Source organism: Penicillium citrinum (assembly GCF_028827155.1).
Source record: "Penicillium citrinum strain IBT 23319 chromosome Unknown utg000009l:1.0-4274883.0:1.0-4276374.0, whole genome shotgun sequence".
In the NCBI taxonomy this organism is placed as follows: domain Eukaryota; kingdom Fungi; phylum Ascomycota; class Eurotiomycetes; order Eurotiales; family Aspergillaceae; genus Penicillium; species Penicillium citrinum.
Genome location: NW_026622694.1, coordinates 1450217 through 1470558, shown reverse-complemented (window position 1 = coordinate 1470558; position 20342 = coordinate 1450217). Strand labels below are relative to the sequence as shown.

The 20342-nt window shown below is 46.7% G+C and overlaps 6 protein-coding genes across 6 annotated transcripts; 2 read left to right on the top strand and 4 right to left on the bottom strand.

The window, feature by feature from the left end:
• Positions 1–2952: 2952 nt before the first annotated feature.
• On the top strand, positions 2953–4393 carry N7469_010022 (putative integral membrane protein; the record flags this gene model as incomplete). The annotated part of the gene is made up of 6 exons (XM_056648927.1): positions 2953–3108; positions 3171–3207; positions 3273–3340; positions 3405–3778; positions 3827–3906; positions 3969–4393. The coding sequence occupies 6 exons, from the start codon at positions 2953–2955 to the stop codon at positions 4391–4393; spliced, it is 1140 nt and encodes a 379-aa protein (XP_056496058.1).
• Positions 4394–6430: 2037 nt separating this feature from the next.
• Positions 6431–8106, bottom strand: N7469_010021 (uncharacterized protein; the record flags this gene model as incomplete). The annotated part of the gene is made up of 2 exons (XM_056648926.1): positions 6431–7947; positions 8085–8106. The coding sequence occupies 2 exons, from the start codon at positions 8104–8106 to the stop codon at positions 6431–6433; spliced, it is 1539 nt and encodes a 512-aa protein (XP_056496057.1).
• A 2337-nt stretch (positions 8107–10443) lies between these two features.
• On the bottom strand, positions 10444–11480 carry N7469_010020 (uncharacterized protein; the record flags this gene model as incomplete). The annotated part of the gene is made up of 3 exons (XM_056648925.1): positions 10444–10733; positions 10827–11325; positions 11445–11480. 3 exons carry the CDS (start codon positions 11478–11480, stop codon positions 10444–10446), a joined length of 825 nt encoding a protein of 274 aa, XP_056496056.1.
• A 626-nt stretch (positions 11481–12106) lies between these two features.
• Positions 12107–16269, bottom strand: N7469_010019 (HECT domain protein; the record flags this gene model as incomplete). The annotated part of the gene is made up of 3 exons (XM_056648924.1): positions 12107–12229; positions 12301–15985; positions 16067–16269. 3 exons carry the CDS (start codon positions 16267–16269, stop codon positions 12107–12109), a joined length of 4011 nt encoding a protein of 1336 aa, XP_056496055.1.
• Positions 16270–16840: 571 nt separating this feature from the next.
• On the top strand, positions 16841–18227 carry N7469_010018 (putative C2H2 finger domain protein; the record flags this gene model as incomplete). Its single annotated transcript, XM_056648923.1, has 2 exons — positions 16841–16941; positions 17000–18227. The coding sequence occupies 2 exons, from the start codon at positions 16841–16843 to the stop codon at positions 18225–18227; spliced, it is 1329 nt and encodes a 442-aa protein (XP_056496054.1).
• Positions 18228–19100: 873 nt separating this feature from the next.
• On the bottom strand, positions 19101–19487 carry N7469_010017 (uncharacterized protein; the record flags this gene model as incomplete). The annotated part of the gene is made up of 1 exon (XM_056648922.1): positions 19101–19487. One exon carries the CDS (start codon positions 19485–19487, stop codon positions 19101–19103), a length of 387 nt encoding a protein of 128 aa, XP_056496053.1.
• Between the last annotated feature and the right edge of the window lie 855 nt (positions 19488–20342).

Below are 20342 nucleotides of genomic sequence, written 5' to 3'. Positions count from 1 at the left end.
AGACAGGCTCACAGGGTATACTATATATAACCTAGTCCTGGATTACAGCCAAGCGCTCAAGAAGGGGTCTATCCACTGAATTTGGACTGCATGACCATAGCTGTTGGTTTACTGACTACTATCCATGTGTTACTAGTACATAGTGAGACTGCGTGGTGAGAAGCCAATGCTAGATATGAACTTAGGTATTTCAAAATATCCACGAATCATACCATCAAGATATACAAAATAAGCCCCCCCTCCTGTCCGTGAACCCTCGTCGAAGATCTCGTAGATCTTGAAATTAAAGGTCGATGGCAAAACCCCCTTACGGCCAAGGCAGGCATATCCTATACATAGTATTATCGATCGACCCATCCAGTCAGTATATACTACAGATAATATCGATCGATGACCCCAAAAACGATACCTTTGCACGGGTCACCCCCAATTGGTGTCTTCCACAAACTGCTATTTTTGACACATTCTTAAGCTAAGATCATTCATTGGAAGGGTGCTACTTCATACTTCGCACCTGATGCGTAGTTGGCTTTTTGAGGGATTCGAGCTGCAGAATCCCAAAAATGAAGTCATGGGACATACTGTAATTTATGATCTCAAGTTCGTCTATCTTGCTCTCTAGTCATGTCATGGGTTTTGCCTGGGCTCTCGTTCCATGAAGGATCATCACGATGGTGAGACTTCAATACTAAACAAAGCAGATCGATTCGGAGATTTTATGAAACATTCGATAGGCGTGATCCATCGCGATCGTCTTTAGGTGTAAGTTTACAACCATGCGCACAACTAAACCCATTGTCTATTTGTTTTTAAGGTGTAAGCTAGCCTTTTTCGTTAGCTTACCCTTTCATCACGGCTTTGCATGCAAACTCTGTTGCATGTACAGTTTCCGCTGTCTTGAAGAGTATTTATTGTGTGTACTGTACAGTGTACTTCGTAGGGAGAGGATCAAATTGTCTCCAGTTCCCGCTCTCACGACTATCGTAAATCGCTTAGAGTTAGTCTGACCGAGGAATGGCAACAGTGGAGTTCGACGGAGTAGTTCCATGACGATCTGCACTCGCGTCATGACGAAGTGGAGGCTCCGTCCTACTGAAATCACGATAAATCCCTGTTTACTGGAGTTACTGTAGAATTCGGATGGCTATTCTACCGACTTAACTCCCTACGCGCCCCGTGCGCGATGGAAGCACCGGGTACCTGGGTCAGATTACAACGAAGCTACGCGTGTCGATCGGCGTGAACTGCACGACAGATAACAAGTTTGGAGAATCGCCGAAAGGTCGTTTCTTTTTATCTTTTATTTTTATTTATTCTCTCCAGGACATGGTGGGACAGTCACTGCATAAGACCCAAACTTGCGTGAATATCATGTTTCAGGAGAAAGTTACAGTGCAGTACAGTAGACTCGGGTAGAAGTGATGCCATTGATATCGATGACAGATACTCAATTTTCCCCTTGGAACAACTTGACAGAACTTGACAGACAACCCACAACATGCTTTGACAATACGAATCTTTTCGCCGCCACCATCCGGCAGTTGAGAACTATTGGACTCTATATTCCGCCACAATTTCCGTAGTCAGTATCTAGCCTGGCGATAATCAGAGCGCTAGCCAAGGACCCGGGAAAAAGACGGGACCCGCCACTAGCTGCTCAATGGGACGACTTTAGCCGCAGGAGATTGCAGGAATTACTTCGGCGATTGTCCACGAACCCAAAATCCGATTTTTAGTGTGCCACTAGGAATGGCCATCTTACTCCGTACACTGCCAATTGATCCTGATGATGTGCTACGGGAGCCTCGGGATCGTGAGATAGTGGCGGTTGAGTGATCAATGCTTCATTCAGGGGGACCTTGACAAAGAACAACCTTGTAGCACGAAGTTAAATACTAAACATTGGCAATAAGTGGAAATGACAGTCCGTTATTCAACCATGGTTCAAAATTTAGACGTGCGAATGGCAAAATGCTGAGCATTGAAATGTGCCGTATTTATGCTTGGGTTAGGGCTGCGTTATTCCACGGGATTGGATATTCGACGCACAACAACTCCAATAACGACAGCCCAAGGGAATCAACTTTCCCATTTACCCAAGCTACTCCACTGTTGTACACTACCTCTTCTTCATCAGGACTAGACTGATGTTTCTACCCTCTTAAAAAGCATCGCGCAGCTCCGCTCTGTAACGGGCCCGCGTGGAGACCTGTCTTCCGTGGAGCGACAGCGGATAAACACACGAGCCCTCGTGGTTCATGCGAGCATCGATACTCCCCATACGCTCTTATAGTTCCACTCTTGGCCGAAAATACCCCTGACGCTCTGACAAAGGCCTGCTTCACGGCCATTGTCTCTTCTTTCTGATAGGATCCTGAAGGTTGGCCACCTGATCGTCGTCAATCGGCCGCGCTTTCTCCGCAAGTCAACGCGCCACCGTCAGTGTCTTTCTCAAACTCTACCGGGGGTTTCGCCTGTCTAGACAATAAAATTCAAATGAAAGGTGGGAATTATGATCGCCTATACTCCCTATGCTGTATCAGACTCGATGAATAATCTGCCAAGTTTAATAATAATATACTAGAAGATTTCCCGCTCTTCTCATATTCCAATAGTTTCATCTTTGTCCCTAAGCTTATATCCTATAGTCTCTCAGTGGCTACCCGACAATTCCCTTTCGAGACTTTGTGCATCATATCAACTACGAGCTAGCCGATTTAGCTGACTGTATTTGATCTTTTCCCACTCCATCCCACTTCGACATTTGACACTCTTGTCGATCTCCCATTCCCATTTCAGCAATAGTCGAGGGTCCGGGCAACCCCCCCAACGATTGCAATCCTTTCCCACGACTGTGGAATGGAGTTCTATTAAAACAAGTGGTGGTCCCAGCTTGATCCATTTGTTTCTGACTCTAAACCCTTCCACTCTTTTGTATACACCACTAGCATCATGACGACGTTATCTACCTCGCGCGGCCGGGGTGCTCTCGCTGTCAGCACAGTCTTTACATGTCTTGCCACGCTTTTGGTTCTCGTGCGTATCTATACGCGAGCAGTCATGGTGAAGCAAATGGGTTCCGATGATTATGCCATTTTGATTGCACTGGTATGGACTTGGGATGAGACTTAAAAGGACAAAAGCAACAGCGAACTAATTGAGTCAATTAGGCATTTTCATGGGCCTTTTTTGGATTATTCGTTGGCGGTATGTTTCTCGTCCTCCCCATATTACAAACATGCTTCGATGGTACACCTACTAATGCTGAGTAGAGGTTTATCATGGAATGGGCGAGCATTTCAAACTTATTCCAGAACAAATCTATAAAATCCAAATGATTGTGCGTGATATCTCCAACATCTAAGCCCTTGAAATGGGGCATAACTGACTCAATTCGCTTCCAGTGCTTCTGGGCATCTGTTCCAATCTACCAAACTAGCCTACTTACAACCAAGATGTCAATCCTTCTCCAATACCGTCGAGTCTTCTCAACACCCCGAATGCGTCTCGCCTGTAGTTTGCTTATCGGGTTCCTCGCTGTTTATGGTACATGGACGGTTGTGAGCGCCTGGGCAAATTGCGTACCTCTCGCCAAATTCTGGGACCCTTCAGTGCCAGGCTTCTGCTTTGATAAGAAGGCCTTGTGGTTTTCCAACTCCGCCATTCATATCTTGACCGATCTTTTGATTTTGATTTATCCAATGCCCGTCCTGAAATCACTTCAACTTCCCAGAAGGCAGAAGATTGCGTTGATGGGTGTTTTTGCTCTTGGTGGATTGTAAGTTCAACAAGCTTGATATCTATCTTTACGCTTCTTTACTTACAGTCTCTCCTCCAGCGTTATGATTACCAGTATCCTCCGTCTGAAAAGTCTCCTTACTATTTCGAACTCCAATGACCCAACCTGTACGTATCCCCCGGTCAAAGCTGAATATCCCGTAAATGCCAAAGGTACTAATCGAGTCTAGATGACAACGTCGGCGCCGCCGAATGGTCCGCAATCGAATGCAATGTCGCCATCATCTGCGCCTGTCTCCCCAGCACAAGAGCTGTACTCTCTCAACTTCTCCCCCACATCTTCTCAACTCGCAGCAATGGATATCGCAGCAAGACAACAATCCCTTCCCGAGATGGGCGAAGCGTTCTCACCGGCAACAACACCCGAGTCCAAGCATCCGTCATCGGTGGCCATGGCTCAAAAGACGAATACGATCTCGATGATTTAACGCCGCCTAGTTCGGCTCCTAGCTATAATAAGGGTGATTATAAGGAGGCTTTTGCTGGTATTAAGGTTACTACGCTTGTCGAGCAAGAGTCAACTTCGCATCCAGGTAAACTTCCGAATGATGATACTGCGAGTACGAAAGAGCTTGTGCGGAAGCAGAGTTTGTGATGACGCTTTCTGTTCCGTGATGATGATTCCCTCTCTACTATATTTTCTTTTTCTTTTCCTATCTATCCTTACACCCTAATGACCTTCTTTGTTGAAAAATTCCATGTCACACGCTCTCTGTGCATAAACTTTTCCCTTTATCTTCTTCTACGTTATGTTATATCATGGGCGGATTACTGGTGGAATTTGGGTTTATTAATCTTCCAATTGCTCGGCGTCAATTACTTTTCTGGACCTGTTATATATACCCCAATATCCAAAAATTGCTATCCTCAATCGCCTACTTATCTCTTCTGTATGACTTGTATTTTTCTGTTTATTCGTCAGACTTAAAATCCGCCGAAAGACTTGTCAAAGAGCGGGCTGATAAACCTCCTACTCAGCGTCAACGAAAGTTAGCAGTACTATAAAAAAAGAATCAGTTAATTTCTCAATAATCATACTGACAGAACAAAATGATGGTTCACCAATGGAACAGATCTGGTAGCGTTGATGACGATAACATTTGAAGACCTGGGCCAGCATAGTGCCGAGCGATGGCCAACTTCCTCGGCGGCCAACTCTTTTCGGAGCCTCCTTCGTTTTCTGACAAATTTAGTGCAACAGAAGTATATGGTAATCAAGTGAATATGGGTGTAAATACATACAGATACGATGCACCAAGTAATACTCTATAGGGTAGGCAGTTGCAGATGTAGAGACGGGGCTCTCTTAGCCCAACCAGTGAGAAGATCAGCTTGAAGCTGATCTTATCATCTGCTCCATGGGCCTTGCATACATATTGCTGAGCGTCTTGACGTGTTGCTTAATGTGACAGGGCGTCAGCCCTAAGGAGACCAATAGGCTGCGGGGAACTTGCAGGTCAACTCCCTCCAACTTGGGATTTGAAAGCCCCATTGCTCGCAGGCCCTGTTCTATGTAGCTAGCCGTGTGGAAGAAGGTGAACATTGTAGAGCCCCATGTCTTTAAGTCCGACTAGTATATAATCTATCCAGGAAGAGCATCCCTCAGCAGTCGACCCATCTCAAGGCTACCTCACAAGTAGTGTTCATTATCAAAACACTTTCTATTGGGCTCTTTCACAAAAAGCCGAACAAAAGGTATCCATCCTCGCGTTCTTTAAACCCCCTCTGGAGTGCCTGAATAAATCATTGGTCTCTTCTTTCGATCAAAATCAAGCGCAAGCTTAGAATTCGTCTTTTGTCGTCGCTTTATCTCAAAATATCTATAATATTTTGGGGGACCTTTTAGCAATGGCACCTTCTATACTCTCGACTGGGCCAGATGGATTGGACTTGAAGTCCGTTGAAAACTACCATTGCAGAACTGTTGGTAAAGCAATATAGAAAAAAAAGATATCGGGGACTTTGAGTGGTAACAAATCCATCTGCAGCCACAGAGTCGTCGTCAATGTCTGCGTTGTCAACCATGTTTCGGACACAATGCACGCAAGATTGGGATGCAAGGATGGACATTTCTGAGCATTGCTCTTTACGATGGGTATTGCTGGGAACCATGGGCATGGTGCGTCTGGGATCAAACCACTCTAGAAGAGGGGAATGAGTTGTCAGTCAAAGAAAGTACTGGAGGGTCGAATCAAGAGTAACTATGAACACCATGCAAGGCCTTCAAGATTCGAAATATCGAAAGAGTATACTTCACATTAATGCACTGTCGGTAGTAACTGATGGTGATGTGCTAGCATGGATCTAGTTCCAAGATTCATAACCTTCAATAGCATGGGAAGAGCCAAAGCTTGGTTCTTGCGATATGGCATTTCGGGAATGCCCGAGAAAGAAATACTGCGCTAGTAGTTCAATGGTGTATTAAACATAGGATTTGCAAGGATCAGAGTTCTAGAAATGCAATCCACTACAAGAGTACTTTGCAAAGAGCATCCTCATTTCAAATGCTTCATATTCCAGACCTTTCTTCAGTCAATGTCTATAAAATCCCAATGCTAGATACCGAAAATGCCGGATAAAGAAAAAAAACCACAGGGTATCGCTGATAACTTCAAAGGTTCATAAATCAAGCTCAAAACATCGAACTCCGTTTTTTGTCCAGACGTGCACGGTCACTTTCTTCTTTGTTACGCCGGAATCCAAAGAAACTACTTTTCTTAGGCTGGAGCTGCTGAGTAGACTGTGTCCCTGGTGGCAGGGCTCCACTGCTTACAGGGGCTTGGTAGAAGCCTACTGTTGACTGGGGTCGATGTTGAGGTCGAGGTGGTGCAATATGTGCGGATGACTGGATTCGCGGGTCTCTCCCGCCTGCGGAGTGCATGTATGGACCATTGGCGAAAGTAGGAACTGGAGCACCGTGCGGGTATTGAGGGCGCGAATGGCGGGGAGGTTGAGGTGGACCTTGGTGAGGCAGATGGGAATGGGATTGGGAATATTGGTGGCCGTATGGACGAGATGGGCCGCTGTGGCGTGGAGGTAGATTTGGTCGGGGTGAAGGTGTTGGTTGAAGGTTTTGTGTTCGAACTCTCTGCTCCTCTGGTCCATATAGCTTTTGAAGTCGTTTAGTTTCCTTGTCGACTTCTACTTGGCGCTTCTGCCTGGCTTTTTCTTGCGCTCGTTTCTCGGCGGCTAGGAGCTCTTGAGTTCGACGTGTTTCCTCTGAGGCAAGCTCGTCTTGTCTTCTTCGAGCTTGGGGGCCAGGTGATTGTGGCGATAGCGTGTCGAATGTCGACGCTCGTTTGACTGGTCCATTAGGTCCTGCGCCGGCAGTTTGTACCTTGGGGCTCTTTCTGCCCCCTAGGGTCGCAACAGGCTGTGGCCTGCCATTAGCCACAGTTGGACCATTGGCTGTGATATGGAAAGCTTCTTTGGCGGGACCAAAGAAGATATCACGGATAGCCACCGCAGCAAGCAACAGGACAACTTCTAGTCCCTTGAAGTCCTCCATTTCCACGCGGTAGAGATTTGGCTCGTACAAGGTTAGCTCACGAAGACCTTGAAACAAAGCAACAGTAATATCAGGCTCCCGGCTCTTCTTCTGTGTGTCCGCAATGGTCGTTGATTTTCCATGCAGCAGACATGAGAGGTCTTTGGACAACTTTCCATCTTTGCGCCAGCTGAATCGTAGCTTTGGTGTTATGTCCGCTGCGGCGGGGTCGCTTTGTGTCCGATCCAAGGTCGAGGCGGAGGGAAATCTGAAGGTACGTTGTGGCATTTCAAACTCCCATCGAGCAGGCTTATTCCAAGACTTAGGCTGGTGCTTTACGGTGATGGTCTGGTCGGGGTTGTATAGTTGAATCGTGAATTCGACAGGGAGAATAGGTTCGGGCGGAGGAGGTGCACCTCCATTTGCTCGAATCGTATCTGCAGACAAGCTTGGTTGTGTCCATTCCGGAACTACAGACACCTCGCCATAAACAACATCTGACACGTAGGGATCGCAGAGAGCGACGCCATAACGGTTTTGTGACGCAGGGGAGGCGGGGTCAAGGGCACGGAGGGTATACGCGGGTTCTGGATCATTGCCATGTTGACGGTGATATATCGTACTTTGTTGAGGATTTTTCGAATCGTTCTTAAGAAAGAACGCTATTAGAGGTCCAATAGTTAGCTACGGTACCGAACCAGAGGTGACATGACGTAGACCTCGATGGTGATGATAATAGAGAATCAAGAGCACATCAAAAAAGGGCCTTGAAATAGCAGGTAGCATAGTATGACCTTACTGGGCAGATTTTCATCAATCATTTTTCGGCCAACTGACACCTCATGGATTGGCCAGGGATATAATTGCGGAGAAGAAAAGAAAGAACAGAGGGAAAAGAAGGGAGTTCTTGAAGTCCCGCGCGAATCAAACCTGCGCCACGCAGATCGGCGCCTAAAAATAGTTAAAAGCACCACACTTCCCACCTTCAACTTTCTCTCCACATTCAATCTTCTCCATATGTACGACAGTAGTACTATGTACAGCCTAGTCAAGATTTTGAAAGGACGAGGCATCAAGATTTCTGGAGAACTCGATACTCCACTTTGACGGCTATGCTAAACTACAATCTGCATTTCTGACCTACGCTTTGCAGGTACCCGAAATCTCGCTGCCTACGCTTTTAAAGTACATACTGGACTGGATTGGTATTGGATTGCGACGATAGCCCCATATTCCACCACTTCAATTCACCCGATAGGCTCCCTCGTGTCTATGTATATCAAGAAGCAGGGCAAGACCCGATCGACAGATCTGCCATCTCTTCTAGTCGGCATTTTTGCGATTCCAAGCCTTGAGCAACGCAACCCGTTTTGTTTGCTTTGGGGGCCACTGAGCAACGGAGCTTTTTCTACAATCGTACGTACTGCATATTACGGGGTTGGACCAGGATAGTGGACTAGCAGGGAGTATATTGTATTACTTTTGACCCTGGCAGGTCATCTACTTGGGACAGAAACTTGAATATGTATGATACATGGCTGGATTCTCATTAATGAAAGGTGGAGCGGAGCCACCCTGAATATTGCTACATACGATCATACTATGTCCGTACGACCGCGCGTCCATACCGAATTTTCTTTTTCTTTTTCTTTTTCTTTTTCAATCACTTGGCGAATCTAATCTGCCATTTCTGAATCAATAGCTCTGGAGTTCTGGAGTACTCTTACTTCTCTGGCTAGTAGTAGTAGTAGTAGTAGTAGTATAATGTAAAGGGTTTCCATCACGGCATTTACAGTGGCCACTCACAAGTCAATGTTCCTCAGAAACTCGACTTTTACTGTGCACAATCTAACGATGAACCTATGTAAACCATAGGGTAGAAGTTATTGAGTTTTCTGTAAGCATCTGAAAAGTTCAAGCCCAAGGAAATCCACTGATGTTATGGGCACGCACTGTAAATGCCGTCATGGATACCCTAAATTTAAAGATTAGCTAGTATGATCGGGGGTCCAACCTTGGATTTCGTCTGAGCTCAAGCGTATGGCGGACAGTATCTCGATTTAAATAAGTACAATTTCCCTCCTCCTATCATTTGTTAGTGAACCCAAGTCGCATCGGGACACTCACTGGTTTGACGTCTTATTGCGGTAGAGGAAGAAGGGTAGGAAAATATCCTGGAAGTTGAGTTAGTATGAATCCTTCATTCAATTTGCAGGTAGAAAATGTGGTTTCGAAGTTTATACTCATGTCAAAAGGGCCGATAGATATATGGGTTTAGAACTATTTTTCTGGCTCCCTGATTCAAGGATTCCTTCCACCTTAAACGTATTGTGGATTTCAAATTGCTTCTTTCCATGAGATCCTAGAATATTAGACGTTAGAATTTGGTTTGACAAGGAGGAGGAACCTACCGCTCCAGATGATAAAGTAGATCGAATATATTCAATTGAAATATCGCTTAATATCGCTTGAATAGACCTGATTCTATCTGTATCGCCATGTTAGTTTATATATAAGTTGATTAGAGAAGGAATATACTCCGACTCGGAGTATCATCTTTATGTCAATGTGTACACTCCTGCACCAGTCAGTAGGTACTGACTCGTGCAGCCTAAACAAACTACATCAGTATTTGTCGATCTAGTGTGTACTACACACTTGAATAGGTATTTCAAGTTGAAATTGAAGATTCACGAGTGTCGTGTGGGAATGAAGATCGAGGGTGGTCCAGCATTGGCCTTATATAGTACTTGAATTCCGTCCAGTCGATAATATCCATACTATGATAGTACAATGGAGACTTAAATTTTCGGAACCCCTTTGTTCATAGGCATTGCGTTTTCATCAAAGGCCCTACCAATAGGAGAATGGACCTTCAAGGTCACAATCAAAGAGTTTATATTTCAATTTGATTGTCTGATTGTTCACATCGACGCAGAACAATGATGGAAGAGGAATATATCGATGAGACTCGGTGTCATTATTCTCAATTCTAAACAATAAGAACAATATTCTTCACATAAAAACCAGCTTTTGTTCTATTCCGACTCTTTCTAGAAGTCTATACATAGTACCCATTGAGATAAATGACGAACCCTTTGTGTAAAATAATGCCTTTATCCCTCCATTGTGATCCTCATCTCTCGTTCTTTACCACCTTAAATCCGAACACCATTGACTTCTTTACCCTCAGGTACCTTGGCCGCCTCACGGTCAGCGGTGCTCATCTGCAAACCCTGATCATCCCACCCTTGTGTACCGAGCTTGTACAATGACTTCTGCTGTTCCCGGTCCGGGGTAGGACCCTCCTTTCCACGACGGATTCGAGACTCGATAGTCTCAGAAATCGAAGCATTATCGCCATCCAACGCATTCCCCTCCAAATCATCCGTATGATTCTCGTCTGTGAAAGTGTATGTGCGATACTCAGTGTTGACCCAGCCGGTACCTATATAACAATCCCAACGTATTAGCTTAGCCCTCTCTCTTTCTCCCCGGGTAGAAATATCCCAAGTTCATGCATGATTTTCGTGTCACATACCCTGGTATTGGCTACTATCCTCCCAATCCTCAGTAAAGTAATGAAGGTATCCACCATGCGTAACGACAATAATCTCCTTCTCAGGTCGAGCCTTCAACCACCTACGAGCAGCACGAGCCCGTTCCTTCAAAGCCTTATTAGTAGGCGCAAAACGACCAGTCTTGTTATTCCACCCGTCATGAACCAAATCCAAATCAATGGGCTTCCCCGCGAATTCCTCTTTCAGAGCCTGGGGATCGCTGCCCGTATCGCAGGGTACGTCGGAGGTTTCTTGGACATCGGGCAGAGCAATCAGTTTCATGTCTGGGTGGGCATCGAAAACGGGTCCGAAACTCTCGAATGCAGTGTAGATGGTTCGACGAAGAGGTGAAGCTGTGATTAAGTCCACTTCGGCGTGTCGGGGGAAGGTCTCGCGCAATTTGGCGCATTGCTCGTGGCCGAGTTCTGTGAGGAGAGGGTCACGAATGACATGGTTGGCGGTGCAGAGGTTGTGAACGCCCTGTTTTTATTCAGACGATTAGATTACCTCTGTGACCATGAGAGGTATACAGGGACTGGGAGTGAAAAGATTCGCGGGGTTCTGCGCGAATCTTTTCATCGCGGCATGCAAAGACATACCTGAGCGTGGCGAACGCAGTGGATGATTGGAGCCATGAGACTTAAGTGACTTGACAAATGAGTTTCTGATGAAGAATATCAAGGTTAATTTATCGTCTGATGTCAAATATCCGAAAAGTATTTTCGCGCGGAGTAAGAACGAGAGAGTGAGAAAGAGGAAGAAGAAGAGGAGGACCCGATGAGAAATGACTCTTTTCGGGGAAGACGTGGGGCACCGGGGGAAAAGTTGTAGGAGAGCATACTCAGTTGATAATACAAGTAGAGTTGAATAATTATAGGAATTTACAATGAATACTGTATAAGAGGGAAAAATAAGAAGATATTCTGCTCTACTTTGTTATTATATTCATACGAGTCATCGCATCGGACCTCAGCACTCCGTTTTGAAAGAAATTCAACGTATTGCCACAACAGTCTCCATCGCACCCGCAACTGGGGCCGTGAATCCACTTGGTCGGTGGCCCATTCGCAGATGTGCATACAGACATAGAGTCTATGGGTGGATTGTAGAAGCATGGAGAATAATATAAAACGTACAATGAGAGAGAGTTAAATGCACTTGTAAATGCTATGCTTTTGGCTTCATGCAATTGCACAACTAAATAGTATGGGTATGTATAAACTACTCGGAAACCCGAACAAATCATTATTGAGCCATGGCTCTATGCCACTCCGAATCCCTGTGCGTTCTCAAGGGCTTTATCCAGTTTTTGAGCTAAAGACTCCCTAGATGAATACTCCGGTAAAAGAAGACGGCCAAAACACGTCAGACTCGTAGGAAGACGCTGTGGGAAATGATATTAGCAATGCTGGATTTAACAACTAGGAGTAATACAGGAAAGAGAGAATGACTTACCAGATCACCAACGCCGTTCTTCTGGATAACGAACATGATGCTCGAGATCCCATTCACGGGGACTCGGTCACTTGCAGTAACGAACTCCAGAAGTTGTGCCTTCTTCTCAGGGGGATACTCTTGAACGATACTCCAGAAGTCTCGAATAACACGATGGTCAGGTCCAAATCCGCCTTCGTAGCGGGCATGGTTCTCAAGCTCCTTTACATCAATTTCTTGTAGACCCTCGACAACGGTTTTGAGTGACTCCGGTGTGAAGATTGACAGGGCAGACCGGTCAAGACATGTGTGGAAACCGCGGAGGAATGCCTCAAATTGAGGACGGATGGACTTGTGCGTGAGCCAGAATATATAGTCCTCCACGAATTGATCTCGGTTCTCATTCGTCACCAGAGCAGCCTCTTCGACCGGGGGAATTGGAGACGGTGGTCCTATAGGATCAGCCACAGATTTGAAATTGTCTTCTATAACTGGATCCCTTGATGAGGCAGTTTCAGCCACCGTGGACACCGGCGGACTGGCAATGCCCAGATCGCTGGAATGGACGCCGGCGGACCATGCTTTGGTATTGGAGGCGGTGCTTGGACTTGAAGTGTGAAGGGGCCAAGGGGCGTCCCGGCTGACCTTCTGCATATCAACAGTTTCGACCCGGTCCACAGACTCGAAACTGAACTCATAAGTTCGCATGAATACATCACCGACATCGCCATCATGCCATGAAAGAAGCATTTCCAATCCATGCGTAAGTTCTGGCCATCCGTCCCGGATATGATCTAGGTTTTTGACCTTGAGACCCAAGAGTTTCCGGTAGAACGCAACAGGAAAGTTGATTGGAAGTGTCAATCCGTTATACACAGCAATGGACATGAGAAGTCCAAGGAGTTCAAATTTGTACAATGGCTCAAGGGAGCAGGGCCGGAACCATGAGACACGATGCCGAGTATCCAATGTAAACATACCAAAAGACGGATCAAGAGCATCGGCCATGAGAACTCGGAAGAATTCCTGTTGAACACCGCCATGATCTAATCCTTCCTCACCTTCATCCATTCCCATCTGGACTTTAAGTGGTCGCATTAGCTCGCGTTTTTCTCGACGCCAAAGTTGATTTAATGCATCAGTGAGGACATTGTCTCGTCTAACAACAAGAACGAGATAAGTCGACATGGATACCTTCATACGAGAAAGCAGTGCGCCATCATCGGGGATCGAAATGCTTCCAAAGGCAGTCTGGGTGACATGCCGCGTTGTGGTCATCGCAGCCTCGAAGTATTTAGACATTGCCGAGTAGTTGAGGGCACGAAAGTATATGACAAGGAAGGACGGTGGAAAGAGGAATGAATAGGACAAGAGGTGTATCGTTCGGTTGTTTGAGAGGCCGCTGATCCAAGCGACAGGCATTTCGAGTGGATCCAGACGGTCAGCGAGGAAAGATGTTTGGAAATCTTCGGGGTGGAGACCCAATCGATTTCGTTCTTTGTACATCAAGGCCAATATCTGCACGGCGCCGCCAGCAGCACTGCTTCGAGCCATCTCAGGATTTCCATCCCACTCCCTCAAAAAGACGGTCCGTAGCCACTCAACTATGAGGGGAGCGGGTCCGGCAAACTGAGGAGAATCCTCTTCAGCCTCAGATTGCTTGAGACTATGATGTTCACTAAGATGATCAACAATGCGATCAAGCACATTGAACCGCCGTTGCTTCGGTATCTCAAGACTATAGGCCTGGCGGGCCTTGGATATTTCGTGATACGCTAGTCGCGCGGCCAGCGCGCGGACAAGTCGATTCACTAAACGAATTCCAAGCTCGTGCTCCAGTTTGTCAGTCGCTTCCACGGCTTGCTGGGCATGTTCGGCTGGAAGCTTTTGCATATCGGCTGAGGAGGCGATTGTTCCCGCTGCACGCATCCGTAGAATGCCCCGCCAGGTCGAGATGCTCAGATCTGGAATGGCGCTGACCAGAACGAAAAGCACCACAGTAGCAATATGAGCAGCATCGGCGTCAGATAGATGCTCATCAGTGGAAGGCCCTGAAGTTTTGCGCACAACTGGGGGAGCAAGGCCGGTCATAGTTGAGCTTCGTGAGGAGCGTCGTGATCCACGAGCAGATGTGAAATCATTAGGGGGCACGAAGAGCTTGTCCAACGCACTCCACAGGCTATGCAATGCAATATCCCACGGGCAAACGGCAAGAAGCCGCTGTAATGATTCCCGCAGATTGGAAATATCGAGATGGCTGGCCATCGCGCCACGCTCTTGTGTTTTGGAATCTAGTGCTTCTCTTCTGAATGAATGTAAAATATGCTTGGCACTGCTGAAAATGAAAAAAGTACTCTGGGCTATAAATGGGAAAGCCTGGCGTTGGCGAAGAGTTGCGAATTTCCAATCAGGAGTTTCGAAACTACCAATGGACTGGATCCGGTCAATTTCTTCTTTCCAAGCTTCTGCATCTTCATCAGAATCGACCATTATCTGGCCAAGCCCGTTGATGATATCAGGCGTGAAATGCGTTACTGTCTGGACCAGAGGATCAGGTTTGGGCATGCGAGGAGACGGCTCTCGTTTGGCTTTGCGGTGACTTGGAGACTCATGTTCGACCGGAGGTTGGGAGGGCGCCTCCGGACTCGGGCTTTCCAAAGAAGAAGCCTGATTGAAGATCTTTTCGCTGTCCCAGGAAACTCGTCGCTGGGCTTTAGACCGTTCCTTGAGACGCGTTTTCTCAACGCCTTCAATCCTGCCACGGTGTTTTTGCGGCCGGTGTTTTAGAGCTGGTGGGGATGTCACACTGGCAACTTCATTTGAAGTGACATGATTCACGGAAGATTTTCGATTCTTATATTCCAGTCGTAGTTTTTCTTCCTTGCCACTTCGGGGCGACTGACGCCAGGGTTCTACCTCGGCGATAGAAAGACGTTTGACATGTTGATTCTGTATCTTGAGCTCGACCGATGAAGAGGATGTACCCGTGGTTCTTGACGGAGTACGGGGGAGATTATGTTGTGCTTGGGTCGAATGTGATTGATCTCTGCTTGGTTTTGGTTTCTCGGTTTCATTTTTGCGGAGTTGTGGCTTTTCCTTTGACTGTGACTGTTGCTCAGTACTGAGAGCGGATTGAAATGCCTTTAACTGCGATGACTCGGATGCTCGACGAAGTGGAAGCCATTCAACCATGCGCAAAGATAAAGTGTCGAATAGGTTCTGCGTGAATGATTTCGGATCTTTAAGCGGCTGCTCGGCGGCGTGCTCAAGTTCTCGAGAGTAATAGGCATCTTGCTGCTCTTGTGGGCAATATGCCTGACCCGAAGTTTGACCTGCATCCTTTGAGTCATCTGTCTTGCGCTCTTTCACTCCGTCCAAGCTTCTTGAATTATCGGCGCCGCTGTTACGTCCGTCGGCTATAGTTGCATTGGTCTGTTCCGCAGCGGCCTGTGCTTGGAACACCTGTGATCTTTGTAGCGAGATACGATGATAATCACGTAGTGTCAATTCAGGGGAAATATTCGGGGCATTGCGACACAGTCCACTTTCGGCATCATCTAGGCTCGCAAGATAACACGCTAAGGTTCGTGCACTGAGTTCGGTATATCGGCGATAAGGTCCTTCACTAACACGGCGGCGGCGACTAGCACAGGTTGGGGTACGGCATCCTGGATCATCACATCCATAGAGTAATTGATTTTTATACCTATTTGTCAAAAACTGAATTAGTATGACTGTATCGACTCGAGGACCTTCGTCGCCCACAGCTCACCGCGCTAATACTGACTTTCTTACTAACACGTTGAAATTGCGTCGACGTTCATCCCTATACCACGGAAGGACCTGTGAAGGGTCCGAGACTTCGATCGTATTCTGGATGATCACTTCAGGCGCATTTGATGGGACCTTTGATCGACAAGACTGATGCTTCTCGCCGCTTTGCTGCACTCTATCCGGAGTATCGAGGGAAGCTCCGCGGAGCCTGGTCATTGTCAGGAATGCGATCGCATACCTCGACTCATGAAAATGATAAAATAATCGGACGACTCTCCGAGGGCCTAAATATGATCACGGCCCAGATATGTGTTACGACAGAAGCCTAGAGCTCACCTGATATCATCGGGACAACCGGGGTAGTCCGCCTGAGGCATCAAGTCGACCGCCGGCGAAACTATTCATGCGAGAAACACGTGACACTGATCGATTTATCCTCAATCGGGGTTAGCGTAAATGACTGGGCGGCGATAAGAAAGTTGCTTGCAAATCAAAAGGCTCTTGGGAATATTTTCTCGCTACTTCATCCTTTTATTTTCTCCTAGGTTTAAGTATTTAGTTACTTTCAAAGACTTCGAAAATTTTGAACTATTTTTTAAATATTATTCCGTGACCATTTTCTGGTGTTAAGCCAAGTGAAAACGTGACTCACCATCAGTCAGAAGTTTCCATCATACCCCGCTTGCGATAAAAAAAAAACCGTCCCACATTGGACTCGTCTTTTTACACCCAACGGGACTACCCAATCTTCCACTTTCCATATTGTTTGACGAGATCATAAGGAATCATGTCGTCGAACGCACAATCTGCTGCATACACTTGCAACACCTGCCTCGTTGCTTTCCACCGCAGCGATGCGCAGAGAGATCATATGCGCAAGGATTGGCAGTAAGTAAATCTTGAATTTGAAGGCGTCACAAAGCACAAACTAACCTTTCTGGTATAGTTTATATAACATGAAGCGCCGGATCGCCGCTCTGCCACCTGTAGCCCTCGAAACTTTCAACGAAAAGGTCCTGGCCGCCAAGGCTACTTCCACCGAAGCCGCCGCCAAAGCATCATTCGAAAAGACTTGCGACGCTTGCCAGAAGACCTTCTTCAGCGAGAACTCATACCAGAACCACGTTAAGAGCTCAAAGCACAAGCAGCGTGAAGCTCGCCTGCGAAAAGATGGCGACGATGCCTCCGTCATGAGCTCAACATTCTCTTTTGGAGAGCCAGTCAGCAAATCTGAGGAGCAGGACGTTAACAAGGTTACAAATGATTTGAAGTCTGCAACCATTCAGGAGGGAGATGAAGATGAAGAGATGCAAAATGATCAGCCCGAATTTTCCTCGTCGAGGTGTCTCTTCTGTCGCACAGAATCATCCGACACCCAGGCCAACGTCGAGCATATGTACAAGAACCACGGCATGTTCTTACCTGAGCGAGAGTATCTCGTGGATCTGGAGGGTCTGATCCACTATCTCTATCGTAAGATTAATGAGAACTTTGAGTGTATTTACTGCCACGCTATCCGCAACAATGCCGCTGGTGCGCGCACTCACATGCGTGACAAGGGTCACTGCATGATCGCTTTCGAGTCTGAGGAGGAACAGATCGAGATTGGTCAATACTACGATTTCCGAAGCACTTACTCTGATGGCGAGGATGACGAAGAAGATGAGACCATGGCTGATGAGGGTGGTGTTAAGATCCGCTCGGATGGTGATGACGAAGGATGGGAAACTGAAACCTCCGCTTCTTCTGTCGATGACGATGATGAGATTGACCCTCGCCGCAAGGCGCCTGTCGCTTGGTCTGACGATTATGAACTTCATCTCCCATCTGGAAAGAGTGTTGGTCACCGTTCCCTAGCCAAGTACTACCGCCAGAACTTGCACAACTACCCCACTGCCGATGAGCGAGCTGAACGCCAGTTGGCTATTGAGAATGGAGAGATTGAAGAGGAGGAGAGTGAGAAGCCTCGTGGCCGTAACCAGAACCGTGCTCTCATTTCGCGTGCCAATGGTGGCACTGGTATGATCGGCGTGAGGGATGATCAGAAGCAGGCTGTGGTCACTGCTGAGCGTCGTGAGAGAACCCGTGGTCAACGTCAAGAGAACCGGTACTTGGCTCGCGTCCAGAGAGCCAACAACTTCCAGAAGCACTACCGGGATCCCCTCCTGCAATGATTGCATCAGTTGGTTTGGTATTCTTTCAATGCACTGGATGGAAGAACAACCCATTTATCTCGAGCTCAGATCTATTTAAGATGCCTGACACTGTGCATGAAAATAGTTCATCCTGGCACTCTTTCGGGCGTCCAAACATTTTGACTAGCCAGACATTCCGTTTCGGTTGTGTCAAGTTTTGGTGTCAACATTCTGAAGCGATTCAGGCCCCGAGTCACATTCGTAAGACAGAGACATCGTTGATATCTTAATTTATGTTTCTCCAAGGGCTTGATATAGCTAGGTCGGTACTAACGAGGTTCCTCGATGCTAATCGATCAACACATCAAGTGGTCTACATATTGATACAGATACTCGGCCGGTCAATGGAATTAGAGCGAATGCTAGCATTTGTGAGATGACTGGGCATTTGACGACGTTTTATGATATCTATCTGAGTTTGGCATTTCTTCGTTCATTCTGCAAACTGAGGAACGTAGGGTTGGAGTTTGAATAGACAAAAAAAGAATTTTACTCTGTATCAGTGCTTTCAAGTATATTTCAAAATCTCTCAAGTCTACTAGACTAGCATAGTATGCCACAACCAATGGTCAGCCCTACCACGTTCAGCTTTCTCTTATCCTCAGTGTTTGGCCACCTAGAAAACCTCTAAGTACATGTTCGTCGTTACATGGGGGACTCATATTTGGCTAATTCCATACAAGCCCCAGGCCAGGATGGCCATATTGGTGTGAGTCCAATGACTGTAACGATTTATAATGGGCTATCCTTTGCCTGGGTCAATAGACTGAGAGGTGATTTCTGATGTTCGAATTATAGTAATCCTTTGGCCCATGCTACCAGACTGAAGTGAATGTTTGAAGAGACACCCAGTTAGCTGCCCGGATGAAAGCTCCGTTCAAAATCAGGCAAACACAATTTTACCATCCATTCAGACTTCAACGCCTCTTCAGCCGTAGGTCGATCCTCAGGTAAGAACACGAGCATTCGCCGCATCAAATTGAGGATTGCAGCAGTTTCTTCCTCCTCATACTCTCCAATTTGACTCTCACGTCTGTATTTCTGAATGCCATGCTGAAAAGCCTGCTCGATGGGAGGATACACATAGCGATCCTGCACTGGACGACCAATCTCATCAAAATACCCATCTCGTTCTTTCCACTGCTCCCACCAGTTTTCGGGTACAGGGCCCAGTGTATCGATTTGCTGGGATGGTATTTCATCTGCCGCACAAAATTCACTGCTAAATATTGCCTTCATGCCAAGGATTTCTCAGATAGAAGTTGCAAGACTCCAAATATCAGCAGGGAATGAAAGCGGAGCTTTTGGGTGAAAGAAAAGTTCGGGGCTCCGGGCTGCTGGTGGTGTAAGGTGATATGACAGAGCACGAGTGACTTCAAGAGGGAAGAGGTGGCAAAGGAGACATTTCTGAGATCGCATTTTGCGGGTGGCTTAGTATAGCATTGATGTGTTCCATTCGGGCCACTGATATCAAATTCATCCGTTGGAAAAGGTATCACATCGTGACCCGGATGCTTATACGTTGAGCCATTATTTTGAGCAAGTGCTTGAAGAATAGTTGTCTCATCGGAAGCAGCATCGGCAATGCCTACTTTAGCAGCGATGTAGCTCTCAGAGCAAGTATCACGGGCAAGCCAAACAGTCGAATAACCCCCGTAACCAAACTTATCGACAATATGGTATTGATTGCGTAGTTTGTCACCAAACATGATAGGATGATACCCGCCTGGCTTGTATTTCTCAAGCCTCTCTGCGACATCGATCCAGACGTACTCGAAGTGACAATCCTCTCAGGCATCCTCAGATGTCGACTTGTGAGCGAGGAATAGCATGATCTGCCCGAACGAGATATTGGAGACCCGTGGAAACGAGAGGCAGCAGCCCGAGCTTATCCTGGTTCCACGAACCAAGAATTAATCCAAAGTATTTTCTGAGAGCAATTCGTCATGATAGATGGCGAGTTGTCTTCAAAGGGAGGTGTCAACATACTGTTTTGGTGTCGATCACGTGTTTTCATAGCTTCAAGGAAATGTTGTAGTTGACCAGTTGACCAGATCTTGTATAGAGTAGTTGTCAAGTTTTCTCATAACTAGA